Source organism: Chanos chanos, chromosome 8, assembly GCF_902362185.1.
Source record: "Chanos chanos chromosome 8, fChaCha1.1, whole genome shotgun sequence".
Classification (NCBI taxonomy): domain Eukaryota; kingdom Metazoa; phylum Chordata; class Actinopteri; order Gonorynchiformes; family Chanidae; genus Chanos; species Chanos chanos.
The window spans coordinates 32,209,173-32,223,210 of NC_044502.1; the positions used below are offsets into that span (position 1 = coordinate 32,209,173).

Genomic DNA, 14,038 nt, shown 5'->3' on the forward strand with positions numbered 1-14,038 from the left:
CTGTAAAATAAGTCCTTACAATCAAATCATATTAAATATTTTATTAGAACTCTTCCATATGTAATATTAACTACAATGTACAAGCTATTAAACATGTATATCTGGAAATCTTTTTGACAATTTACAAAACTGTGGTTCCTTACATAAATCAGACATTGTTTCAGTTTTAAAAAGACAATCTTAATATTAAAAAAAAACCCTCTTTATCCCACCTGGAGCGAGTTGGCAAATATCAAAGCAAAAAAAAAAAAAGCCTAATCATTTGTTACATTGATACAAATATAGAACAAAAGGCAGTTTTCTTTTGGTTAACAGCTCGACTATAACCCTCCAAATATGTGCATATCTCATCCTTTGTATAATATACAAACTGTAAACATGATTTCAGTAGACGGTAAGAGAAGTATGATGTTATGCATATTCAAACATTTACATATACAGACATAAAGAGAAGGCAACACAAGTAATAAACGGTTAATCTATGTGCTCTTGCTGTCTCTTCTTACACATCTCAGAACACTCCTCCAAAGTCTTTAGTGTTCAAAGGCATAACCTGTAAATGACAAACTGATCTCTCTCATGAATTACATGAACGGAATGCAATTTCAAAAGATGTGTTCCTTAGCCTTTCAACCCATTTGCTTTTATATTAATGCAACAGTCTAGCAATGTCTCTATAAAGATCTGTGCTTCCACTTATGGACAGCTCTTTTCATAATAAATACAGTAGGCGATGGATGCATCTCAAAACGGGTCAATAAATGTCTTGTTCATATGATCATATGGTTTTGTTAGGCTATTTGATGAGAGCGTTTAGCGGCATTGCAGGTCTCTGTGCTATTGTGTCTTTAAATAAAATCTGTAACTAAAGTAATCAGACTAAAGTGTTTCCCTTTTTAAACAGACTCTGTGTGTGCTGCTGAGCCTGGTACATAAAAACTCCACCTCATGTATAAACTTGTTTTCATCAATCTCCTCATCTCTTCCTGTCTTATTATTAGTCTATTAATGTAGTTAGAGCCCGTATGCTACAAGAACATGTAACATTCAAAAACTCTGAAAATCGCCTCGGAAGCCGACAAACACAACCCTAACTGACCAGCCGGTCTGTGGAATGTAGACAAAACTGGAGTATAAGAGTGTTTTCCGACGCCTGAGCAGCGACATTGCCCGCCTCTCCGGGGTTCTCTCAGTGGAAGCCAATGCGCAGAGCTTTGTTCTTCACCATGTTGAACTTACAGACGAAGACTCGGCCAAAGGCCGGGTCCACTAGGTAGTGGTAGGTTTTAGTGACGTTAGGTGGGGGCTCTGCAGCCGTGACGAGGCTCTGCTGCTGGAGGCTGGTGGCTGACGGGGAGAGGTACTGAGAGACCCGTTTCACGTAGTCCACCAGCCTGGTGTACTGCTGCTCAGACAGGCGTTCCCGAACACCCTCGCCCTGAAACGACACGGGACGGAATCAGAGTTCGTTTCACAGCCAGAGCTATCGACGGTACTGTGGCAGGATTACACGGACAGAGCTGGTGGACACTTTCTCGACAGTTTTTGACTTCGTGATGTGAACTTACAGTAATCTTAACTGTCACTGGAGAGAAAAAAGAGGGTACAAAGTTGTGGTTGCTACTCTAACTCTAATTTCTCCCACCACCTGGGAGCCAAGAGATCAGCTTTTAGTTACTGTCACAGCTACTGTGTTGTAACAGATGTAGCCAATGAGGTAATACTGGGTTATATAGGTACTCTCAGCTCACTGCATCAGACTGATGGAACTGGATCATATGCTGCCTTGACAGAGTTGTGGTCTGTAAGTAACCCCATGTCTCGCTGTGTAACTGAGCACAGACTAACGAGTAAAAGAGAGCTTTCTAGCTAGCTCTCAGTTCTCAAGCAGCTATTTGACTTGATCAGCCAGCCAGTCAAACACACGAAATACACACTGTTGATTTCAGGCCAGTACTGTGGATAAATGTTTTTTTTCTTTTTTAAACTTGTCACATTACTCATGATTCAGACTATACACAGTTGTTTTGTGTTTCTATTACAGTTAGGGTTCTCAGAGTTTATGTAAACTCTATTCATTGAACATACAGTTAACAGTTAATTAATGCAGAAGTCACCAGTTGATTTATCAAAGCTGCAGTCAAATCTACTGAATTACTGTAAAACCCATTAATTACTGCAACATAGCAATTAAATTATTGTAACTTATTACAACAAATTATTATGAAAAAAAACCCCACAGCAGTCCTGACCCGAGAAACCCAATCAAGCCTGTATCTGAATCATTTACAGTGCTTTCTGCCTCTACATTTCCATTTATCCAAAGCATAAACATATTCTTGGCACACAAAAGTGCAGTAAATTCACATTAACAGGGGAAGTGTAAGCAGCTTAAGTGTGCGTGAGTCTAAGTGTGAGGGTCATACCTCGTTGTCGCTGGTCACCCTGTGTTGACACAGAGTGAGTGTCAGCTGGTTGGGCTGTTGAGGATTCTGTTGACATTCCACCTCAGTGATGGGGAAAGCCTGCTGCTGTGTGTCTTCACTCAGACTGACCACAAACAACACCTCCCCACTCAGCAGCAGACAGCCGGCGTGCTCCTGACCGGAACCGCTCACGATCGTCACCTCCAGAGCCATGTGCACCTCCGGCCGGCCCAGAGACTGCAGCATCTTCCTGCAGGTCGGACACAAATACACAGGCGTATGCACTCGGGAGTCAGGGAGAAGTCCGTACAAATCAACTGAGGATCCTTATCAATATATTATACAGGCATTCAGCATGTGAGGAAGATTCACTCGTTTAAAAAGAAATCTGTTGGGTAACCTGACATGTCAAAATCCTCTTTAAATGTTTACATGCTTTATGCCCCCCCCCTTTGACCTTTGATGCCACAGTTTACAATATACATTTATGTCCTGAACACGTGTGATACAGCTACAGTTGTGGGTTCTGACTTTGGAACTAACGGTCTGCTAGCTAAACTCTATCCAGCAGAGAACAGCCTCTGTTTTTCTACTTGCTCTCTTTCTCACATTCTACCCCAGGACAACTTCTGTAACATCTGTACTATGAAAAGCTCACCGCAGACCCTCCGTAAAGAGGCGAGAGAGCCGACCGACAAACACCAATGGCAGAGTGCTTGTAAAACTGCCTGTAAGGGGCCACTTAAGTCCTCCTGGGCAGATGGGAGTGTGCGGGGGCTACTAGGGAGGACCAGAAGGTCCGGGGGTTTTGCTCTTACCAGACGTATTTGACGTGGCTGTTGGCCGCTTGAGAAGACTTTCCCTCTGAAGGCTGATAGAGCTGTTTAGGAAGCTGCCATAGACCCGCACCGTGTAGGATCCCTGTGCCAGGACACAAACACATGGCGTAGTTCATTACATGAGTCCATTACTACATTACCTGTTTGTAGTTAATACATGGGATGGACACTTAATCTGTTTCTCACATGATATCAGTGCATCACAGGGCCATGCAGAACAATCAATTCCATTCCTCCCACATACAGTTAGAAGAAATTTTTTTTTTTTTTTGCATAAGTACAAATATACACACACCACACTGTCAAAAAAGGAACTGTATTGTTAAGACCCTTCATGACAAAAGAATGCACTAATAATATAATAATAAGCAGCTTTGTGCTGTACCTCAAGTCTTTTCCAGCAACAAATTCTGTGTATACACATCTGCTTCTAAGTGTGGCGTCGTGTTTGTTATTGTGCTCATGTGTCTATCTTTGTGATGTCAGATGTTTAAAAAAGTTCATTAAACATGCAACGAGTTTAAGAAATGATGTCATTGTGATGTATGTATGTTAGCCTGTCTTATTGACCGTGTTGAGGGATGGAGAGGGGAAAATTCAGAGCTGTCTAATAGCGCTGGCATTAGAACGGCTGGCCTGGGAAGAACCATATAGCCTTCGTGACCAGAAAGGTGGAGAATCCTCAAAGGAGCCATTGTATTTACATGCAACAGCACACTTCATCTGTTCTTTGTGTGCTGACTCACGCACACTGAATGAAAATCACTGAATCTACACATCACCAGCTAGTAATGTCATTCTGATTTATGCTGATCAGGCCAGCTGACATACACATATGGATCTACTTGAATGAAATTTTGATTCTAGATAACTAAAGTAACATGAACTACACACACATAAACCATAAATATAATGAAAAGTTATGCTACGAGACATATTACATGCTTCTGTACATACAGCAACTTTAAAGAATGCTTACAAATATTCATGTAATGCATATAAATATTGTTATTCATGAGGTCATCTGGTTAAATGACAGGTAATTGACTGATAATTAACAGACGTGTTTTAGGTTCTCAGTACCATATCCAGTCTGGGAGACCAGCTCAGCAGCCCCTCCAATGGGTTTAGTGAAAACTCCCACGATGCCTTTTCCCACTCCGGAGATGACACCCTTGGCTTTGCTGCCTGCAGAGCTCTGCACCTCCCAAGTCCTTGTGAAGTTCTGCATGGGCTGGTCCACAATACCCGCGATAGCCCCTACACATATACGCACATAAACACACACGTACATACACACACACATGAACATCTGAACAACAGTCACAGTGTGCAGAAACTTAAATCCTCCCTTAACAACAAAGACCAGAATCAAATGAGTCATTTCCTAATTAACAGAGACTTGTCTATCAAAATATACTGAATATGGAGCGCGGGTACCAATGCTAAGACATGTGGGAATAGTGGGCACCACTGCATAAATAACGGTAATTCAATGTTATAGTTTTTAGATTCTTAACAGACCACAGAGGCTATGCTAGGGGTGTATGTGTGTGTGTGTGTGTGTGTGTGTGTCTGACCCAGGAGGCTGATGCCCAGGCGTGAGAGCCCCTGTCTCAGGCCGTCTCCGAGGTTCTCTGGGAGCTGGCGTCTCCATTCCTCCTGCCGAGTGTAGTGCTCTTCATCCAGAGAGAGACGATCCATATTCCGTGCCAAACTAGTGGCCAGGTTGGTTATGGAGGTAAGGGTCCCTGACACAGAGAGAAACACTCATATCAGACCTGAGAAACCACTATACTACACACCAGCTAATGCAACACTGCTTAGAAATGTGTATATGTCAGCAGAGATGTAGCTGGTAACATCTTGGGCTTTGTGTATAATAGTGATGTGTGATGCTTCTGTCAAAAGAAAAGATGCGAATCCTTCTGGTCATTTCTGATATTGTTCCTTTTAAAACTACCTTTAACCGAGAGCCACTATCCTTTTTTTATCACTTAATGTGTATCATACTGAAAGTGCCACATGGTGTGATCTTTTTATGGGTTTACCTTTGGAGATGTGCTTGACAAATGAGGTGGTCCCTCTAGACACTCCGCTGACAAAGGCACCAGGCCCGCGGGTCAGACCCTCATAAGGCAGACGGAAGAAATCGGCGATGCCGTTTCCAATACTGCGCACCAGACTGGCCGGACTGCCCAGAATCTCCAAAGATCCAACTACCCAGCCTGTGACACCAGACACACACAGTCAGTCACTCTGGGGTACTTGAAACAATCTTTTGTCTGTGGAAACCCCATCTCAATAGCTCTCACTCACTCACTCACTCACTCACTCACTCACTCACTCACTCACACACACACACACACACACACACGTGCAAAAATACAAAACAACATATCATTTAGTCTCTCTTCCACTGTAACTAAGCAACGATGTCCTCTCTTCAGCCCTCAGACTTAATGGACTGTTAAGAGATATTCAGCAGCAAAGCGACCGTACTTTTCTTGCGTGAACTCGGTCACACAAAAAAGCCCGTTTTACAGCGAACCGGTATCTCGCCTCTCTCAGTTGGCCGACACACAATACCAGATGCCACGGCTTGCCGTGAACTGCGGCGCAGAGCGAAACATCTATTTTCCGTGAGGGACTCAATCTTTCGCCTTGCGCCTGTAAATGATGAGTTTCTGATAGTGAGGCTGGTGCAGTGACTTGGGTTGTGGTTTTGCGGCTGTAAAGCGTGCTGGACTGGTGATGTTTACAAGCTTTAGTCACGGCTGCGATGCGCGTCCAGCGGAGCTGCTATGGGTCCCCTGACGCGGTGCACACCCCTGGCTTGCTCCCTGCGTGCGGCTTAAGAGGGCAGCGGAGGGATAAAATACGGGCTAAAGAGGGGGATCTAACTAGAGCCGGCAGAGTGCAGTCGACCATTACAGAGAGGCAGGAATGACCGCCTTAAGGAGGATCATATGTGTGGAGTTTACTTAGGACGGATACAGGGATAAAACTGTTCAGGATCAAGGAAACTAACCTCATGGTATGTTCATCCTTACAATACAAATATACTGCACAGGAAAATGAATGCCATATCAGGACAAGTTTGTGAATGCTGTGAAGGAAGTGGAGGCTATGACAGTTTAATGGTAAAATAGTGTTGCATCTGAATAAATACCAAAAGGAAAAGCTACATATTAAATTTATAACGTAAGACAAACTATGGTTTATAATCACAGGCAATGCTTGGTATAGCAGCTTAATCTGTAACGTGTCTCTATAACTCAGTCTGTATCATATATGTGGACTTATCTATAACTGTGATATTTGTATGAGGTATTTGTGAACTGATAATAAATACTGTGAACCACAACAGCACACTGAGTCGACATGAAATCGCAACAATATTAGCCTCTTTATGTGCAGACGATGGTAAATAAAGTGACTCACTCACCTGCCCTGAAGAGTGCCCCTGCAGCATAGTGCATTGCGAGGGCGTGTACCAGCTGTCTGGCCGTGGTGCAGAGCGGACCCCTCTCGAACAGCGAAAAAGACAGCGGCGTGTGGTCGGAGGCGATGTACAGCTTGAGGGAAGCATGGATGCTGACCAACAAGCTGACCGGTTGGATGACCAGCCTCTGTAGTCGAAGGGGATGAACCAAGGCCTGCATAGACTGCAGTACCAACGCCGGCAAAGCCAAGCCGCGTCTCTTAGACCCCGTCACCGGGGTAGTGTCCGGTAAGTACGTATGTAACAGGGTTTTGATGTAGTACACGAAGGTGTCCTCGAGGTATATGCGCGCAGGCTTCAGCTGGAACGTGACCTGGTCTAAACGGTGTCCGTCCTCGGCCAGCGTCACACCAAGAACGAGGAAGCAGGCGTTGCAGTACTCCTCCAGGGCCTGAGACGAGAGCATCGGGTTGGCTTCGCTGGTCCAGACCGAAAGCTCTGCTCGATGCTCCTGACACAGTAACACGGGGAAGTGGAAGCTGGCACGGTTATAGAGCTGGTTGTCCACCTGCAGGCTGGCACAGTGAACCTGAATAAGACTTCCACTGGTGACCCTGGCATCTGCCCCACTGTCTCCCTGCTCAGGCGGTGGGGTGGAGTGCACCAGGAGCTTGGACATTGTCAGTCGGAGCAGCTCGATGGAGCCCGTGGGGCTGGTGGTGTCATCACAGAGCGCCACGCTGATCTCACTCAACAGCACTCTAAAGGAGACCGTCTGTTTAGACAGACTGTTGGGGGGAAAAGCAGAGGGTTACTGATGAATGGGCACAAATTTGACGGAGCTTTTCACTGCCCTCAAGTGGAGAACTACTATAACTGCCTGAGTAATACGAGAAAATGTCATATTAAAACGGACATAACTCTCCCTCTCTCTGTACCATTAATGAAGACCTCAGTGCTGAATGCATATGTGTGTGTGTGTGTGTGGGTGTGTGTGCGTGTGTCTTTAACATACCTGTGATGTTGACTTATGACTGAAGCAGCACAACTTTCGGGGGCTAACGTCAGAATGATGGTGCCACTCTGGTGAGTCACATCAATGTACAAACAACCAAAACTTGGCAGGAACACGACCTACACAAACAGACCGAGGAAGAAGCACACAGTTAAATCCATTTACTAGCTCTGATCTGATTTATACTTAGATGGTAAAATAAACAAATAGTAATGAGATTACTGTGGCACACTGTAATTGAAGTAAGATTTCTATGACAGGGTTGTGACTGTCTGATTCAGCACTATGTTTTTTATGATGTGTTTCTTATTGCATCCACATGTGTGAGTATTCAAATGACATCTCTGTCCCTGTCTTCTTGGGACAGTGTTGAAACTGGAATGACTGTGGCCACACAATGTGAGCATCTGTGTATTCGTACTGTCTAGTTCTCCATGTGGATAACTAGTGTCAGGGGATCTGGCTATTACACAAACCGTGTAGTTAAGTCAACTTCTTCCCCTGTGCTAGACCTCTGTTTATCACTCCATGGTTAACCACCCACATTTTGCACCCATCATCCAAATTGGGGAAAGAGGCTTTACAGCACTGCATACTTTGTGGTCGTACGGAAGATTCTGTGGTCATTACATGCGTCCAAGTTGGAGCGCAACATTTTTTGGAAGACGCTATTGTCACAATGTCAAACAGCACAGTGTCCTCAAACGCTGCCCTTGAGATCTATATTTCTCTTAATGGTTTTTCTCGCAACTTCTCCTTGCCAGGGGAGAGAGACACTGAAAGGCTGTAATGACTTTAAACGACGGGACTTGGCACATTAAGTTTTATGATTCTTTATAGGATTCTGTGTCACTAAATCATAGCTTTCCATCAACAATTTGGATTTATTCAGGCCAGTGAAAACAGATTTATCATGTCAAGTCTTCAGAGTGCTTTTCACAAAAAGGGGTTATCAAAAAGGTGAACCTCGAGGTAAGCCCTGTCCATATTTAGCTCCCTATTTTAGAGTATTAAATATGACAGTAATTTATTGTTACGTTTTATGTTGTGCTTGGATGAAAAACAAATGATATTTATTTAATTATTACCTCTTTACATTAAAACCATACTTTAGTTAAATTTTGTTCGACACAAAGGGTCAAGCTCTTACACCTATTGATAATAATGCTTATATATCACATTACTAAAGAAATACCTTTATGAATAGCTGCTGACTTTATTTTTAGACACTGATTGGGCTGACACTGAACTCCGCTTTAACGACCTTGGCGTTTTTTTTTGTGTGTGTGTGTGTGTGTGTGTGTATGAACTGAATCCGGCTGCCCTCTGGCTAGACGTGGCATGAATAGGAAAGCTCATGCCGAGTGTTAACCTGCGTAGTCACAATAGCCCTGACTCTCACCACCACTGGGGTCAAGACCTCTGACCCCTCAGTAACTGAATCCAGACGCCCTAGCCCGCGACCCTGCTCTGTCCCAGACGAAAGCAAAACCCACGTGCTTCGCATTCCGTCTGAAACGTTTACATGGACGTACATCGCAGGTTAGTCCGCTGTGACCTGCAGTGCAGAAGCCCCCCGAGTTGCAGTGTGGATTTCAGTAAAGAAGAATATATATCAGACCAGACTGAACTGTGGTAAATTTGAACAGCTATTGTTAATTCTTTCACGAGACAGTTCCATTTAGTTTACTACAGTCAGAAAGTTGTTGGTGGCGTAAGGTCTCAACACAACGAGTAGTCTTTTCCTGAAAACAACCTGAAATGGACATTTCTGACAAAGGAGCTGGAGGATTTTAATATTGGTAACATTAATGAGAGTCACATCATCAAACCCCCTCATGTTGAAAATCACAGAGGGAAAGAGCGGGAGGAGGCTATTTTAAAAACAGACACAGAGGTAAACAGGTGGTCAACCTCTTCTGTAAAAACAAAACATTCAAGAACTTAATGATGCCCTTGTTTAACCCCTCTATAGCACCCAGTGGACAACATTCCCCATAAATGAGTGACTTGGAATGACAGTTATCCCATTTGCTTCAGTTGTGTGTATTTAGCATGCCCTCTAGTGGTACAATGTTGCAGTGGCAGTGACAAGATACTGCACCTGTGTCCCAGGGCTATTAATATCGATAGCGTCTGTCCATTCAGGCGTGTTTTGGGGGCTGATTTGGGGGTCCGGACAGGCACGCAGCAGTAAGGTGGGCAGCGGTTCTCTCTGCCGACAGTCGGGGAAGTTTGAGGCGTGGTGATAGAGTTCGTGGTGCTGCGATGAGAGCGGAGGCAGTGGGTGACAAAACACCTCTGTCCTGGGCGTCTCTGGATTTTTAAAGTACAGACACATGTGACCATGAATGGATTTAGGCCAAGGGCTCATTAACGTACGCAGAACATTCTGGAAACACTGAGGGAAGAGATTTTTTGAAATAGCTGACTAAAAAAAAAAAAAAATTTCTCCAAGACACATTATGTTCAAATTATGTCAAATTTCCTTCAGATCATTCTCTGGGGGTCTATATTTCTCAGTGGCTTCTCATGCAGCCTCTTTCTGCCAGTATACAGGCACCAGTGGCCTGGGATGATCTTAGTGCTAAACAGTACAATGTGTGCAAGTAGACTTCTACTGAATAAAGCTGCCAGTTGACCTAAGTTCGATACTATAATAAAGATTATGGTTAATGAATGTTGTAAAGATATAAATGTGAATCGGTTTAATTCAGATGGTCTTAAGCTGTCAGAAAGCGTTTATCAGTGAGTTAAAGTATCATGTGATCTGCTCCTTACAGACAGATTAGTTGGTCGATATTCTGTTTCACAGAGAGTTCGGCATTGAGTTCCATCCCGTGTGTTTGGCCAATCCAATGTCAACTAAGTAGTTGACAAAGGATTGCGTTAAAGAGAAGATGTTTGTACTTACCTTTAATATTTTCCTTAAGTAGCATGCCCATAGGGCATCTGTTATGAATCAGCATTCGCGGACAGGGATCTTCACTTAATGTGATATACGTTATACCAAAGTGCTCCTGATAGGTCAGGACCAGGGCCCTAAAACAGACAGACAGACACACACACACACACACACACAGTACAGCTGGGTTATTCGCTGCTGGAGAGATAATGATGTATGGAGCAACACAGCTGGACAATCAAATGCTGAAACATCTGCCATTAACATGACTTCAGTTCTCATAGCTCAGTTCATGCCCTTCTTTTCCATCTTATGTGATGTGAATTAGGAAAACTTTCCAAAAACGCTACGCGTGACACTTCGTTCAGAGTGTTCTTAACTTCCGGGGTGTGAAGTATCTGCTACCAAGCCATGAAAAGGCTGGGTGTCTTTTGTGTAAAGTTTGTGAAAGCATTTTGGATAGTTCTCTTTGTGTGGTAAGCTGTGGTCTTGTGTGCGGCTCTATTCATCATAACAGATCCGCAAATGTTATGATTGGTTTGTCTCCTATTTGTCATAATGTGACTAGAACTGGTAGGGTCACCACTCGTTTCAATTTCAATGAGTTATAGTCATGCTAAGAGAAGTAGGAACCTGTGGATTGGTCTCACTGCTACAGTGGAGTATTAATGATGTTTTATAAACCTTCTTTATTATTATGACTAATCTCCAGCATTCCCAACCCTGTTTTACTGGAAAAATGATAGATGTGTATGATGATACATATCTAACATAAAAAGGATCCATTAGGATCCACTGGTCCTGGTATATGTGAAAAGAAGAGAGAGGGAGAGAAAGAAGGAAAGAAAAGAAAGAAAGAGATGGAACAGATGACTAAAACTTGCAGAAATGATGAGAGAATCTCAGGGTGCGCTAAACGGAGCCTGACTGTCTCGACTGCTGGATTTTCTCTGCCTGGCGTCTGATGACTCGTGACCTCCCTCCTTGCTGCTCTGTTTCACCCACCTGGTGCTGAGGCTACCGCTGGAGCACGGCACCCTGGGTACGGCCACGCTCTGCCGGGGGAAGTCTGGCCGAACGGGTGCGGGCAGGCTCCAGGCATGCTCCACCCCTGAGGAACAGCTGCTAAAGACCATGTGTTTGAGAGGCAAGGGGGACTCCAGCTCCGCCGTAGGGCTTTCTCTCACTACCTCCCAGCATGGGACAGCACAGACAGTGGGCTGATTTTCCACCATCGGGTCCATGGTAAACACACTTGCATCGGGGCCACTGAAAGGCTAAAAAAGGAGAGGTCAATAAAAATTAGAGGAGTGATGATGTTATCATGGGGGCTTGTTTGACCACAGTAATCACCATGGCAACCAACAGCAATCGTCACAAAATCCTGTTTTGCTCAGTAATTCGTAAAAAAACAAAACAAAAAAAACCAACAGAAAACAAAAAAAAAAACAACAACCACCCTGTACCCTGACAGAGTGTGCCTTCTCTGTTTATGAGGGGAGCTTTGTAAATAACAACACTGTGTGTTCTTTGGGGACAGACAGATGCTACGACACCTGCATCTAATATGAACTGTTTGTCTGAGAGACCCTGTGAAGTGCTACTGCTGTGGGACTTCACTGGCACACTAGGAGCAGATGAGCCCGAACAAAGTGGCTCCTTCGGCTGAGAGAGAAAACAACAACAACAACAACAACAAACAAAGAAACAAAACAATTTCTGATGACTTGTGGCCATTTTAAGTGAGTGGTCCTGGACAGGTAACTGTGCCACTAAGTGAATTCTCAAAATTTTAGATATGGAGTAATAGCATGGGAACTGTTTGTTTAACCCTGTTTGGGTCAGTTCCTCATCTGTTTCCACGGTGGTCAGGGGTCAAAGCATCAAATGTCTGATGTAAGTTTGGGTTTTTTTGTTCACTTTTTCTGCTGCGACTGTTTGTTGAAAGCATTTGTCTGAGTTTGTAAATAGACAGTAAACAGTGTCTTCAGTAAGTGTGTGAGAGTAAGTGTGTTACTGCATATGTGGCAGCACCATTAGTCCTCCATGTGCGGCTGCAGCTGCACCTCTCCTGTTTCACTATATTTCTCATATTGTTCTTGTATTGTTCTATTTCTTATATTGTTACAAATGACAATACACTGACAAAGCACTGTTTGTTGTGCAGATGATGTCTGTGGATTGAAATGGGGACCAGCAGCCTGGAGCCATTGGCACTTATATGTTATCCACACTGAGATTAGTGCCAACCTGAAGAGAGGTGAAGGTTTGAGTGAGTATGTGTGTGTGTGTGTATGTGTATGTGTGTGTGTGTATACCTGATCTGCGGAGGCCAGCGCGTGCTCTGAGAGCAGGGCTCTATAGCCGATAGCGTAAGGTGTGTTGTTGACGAGGATGGTTCTGTCCTCAATCTGCAACACCTGGATCCCATGTCTTACCACAGACGAGACACAGAACTGACAAAGCTAGAGGGAACGACACGAGCAAACATGCACGAAACAAATTATGTACACTGACATTCACACGTTGCTCTTCAAAAAGACAATTTTCCGTTTAAAAAGTCGCAATTTAAGTCTAGTCTATATGTCACAAAAACACCATACTGTGATAAATACTGTTAGCATTCAAATTAAAATGACTCTGCTATCTGAATTTCTGGCTTTACCACCGAGCCCAAAGCTCCGCACTGACAGATCTGTTTTTCCCCCTCATCCTAACCCAGTCTGATAACGCTCACTGACAGAAAGAGTGTGCTGGTCTTTATCTGAGGGGATTCTTGCCTTCTGTCGACTGGGAAAAGCTCCCAGGCTGATGTCAGCATACACATATCCCTCTTCATCCAGAGTCAGCAGCTCTGTGCTGGATCCCTCTTTCCAGCGTGGTGATGTTAAGTCATGCACCAGCTTCAGGGCCGGAGACTTGTGGACTGTGTTTGTGTTGGCCCAGTAAATGCCAATCTGGAATGCTTCCTAAGACACACAGAGAGAGAGAGAAAGAGAAGACGTTTAACCACGACGTCTACGGGGGGACGGGAGCGGTCGCGGCGATGGAGCGGGAAGGTCGCTCGTAGAGGTTATTGACAGGTGAGCGATGAAAAAAGGAAAGTGTTAACAGAGGTTGAATCTAATAAAGCCAGAGAGACTAACATGTTTTTTACTCCCCACAGTTTAGCTCCTGCGCACAGGCACAGGCACACACACACACACAGACACACACACGCAGCAGGGCCGTGCGGGTCTGGATTGGGCTCTTCACGGCAAGGCACACAGAGCTGAAAAACAAAGCCCTCTGCTCTGCAGGAGCCCTGGCCAAGTCAACTCTACCATGATCTAATAAATACTGGGTGCTACGAAAACAATGCTTTATTTGTTTCTGTTTCACAGACTGGTGCAAAGTGATGTTTTTTCT

General features: G+C 44.2%; 1 protein-coding gene across 1 annotated transcript in view; it reads right to left on the minus strand.

The window, feature by feature from the left end:
* Nucleotides 1-491: 491 nt before the first annotated feature.
* Nucleotides 492-14,038, minus strand: part of vps13b (vacuolar protein sorting 13 homolog B) — a 256,450-nt gene continuing 242,903 nt past the window's right edge. Inside the window, exons 49-61 of the mRNA XM_030781914.1 lie at nucleotides 13,411-13,599; nucleotides 12,949-13,095; nucleotides 11,636-11,907; nucleotides 10,640-10,767; nucleotides 9,830-10,041; nucleotides 7,722-7,844; nucleotides 6,714-7,485; nucleotides 5,317-5,493; nucleotides 4,846-5,016; nucleotides 4,349-4,525; nucleotides 3,245-3,347; nucleotides 2,427-2,676; nucleotides 492-1,438 (exon numbers count right to left, since the gene is read on the minus strand). Of these exons, the coding sequence (XP_030637774.1) occupies nucleotides 1,190-1,438; nucleotides 2,427-2,676; nucleotides 3,245-3,347; nucleotides 4,349-4,525; nucleotides 4,846-5,016; nucleotides 5,317-5,493; nucleotides 6,714-7,485; nucleotides 7,722-7,844; nucleotides 9,830-10,041; nucleotides 10,640-10,767; nucleotides 11,636-11,907; nucleotides 12,949-13,095; nucleotides 13,411-13,599 (2,970 nt within the window). The 3' untranslated portion in view covers nucleotides 492-1,189. The remainder of the gene's footprint in view (nucleotides 1,439-2,426; nucleotides 2,677-3,244; nucleotides 3,348-4,348; nucleotides 4,526-4,845; nucleotides 5,017-5,316; nucleotides 5,494-6,713; nucleotides 7,486-7,721; nucleotides 7,845-9,829; nucleotides 10,042-10,639; nucleotides 10,768-11,635; nucleotides 11,908-12,948; nucleotides 13,096-13,410; nucleotides 13,600-14,038) is intronic.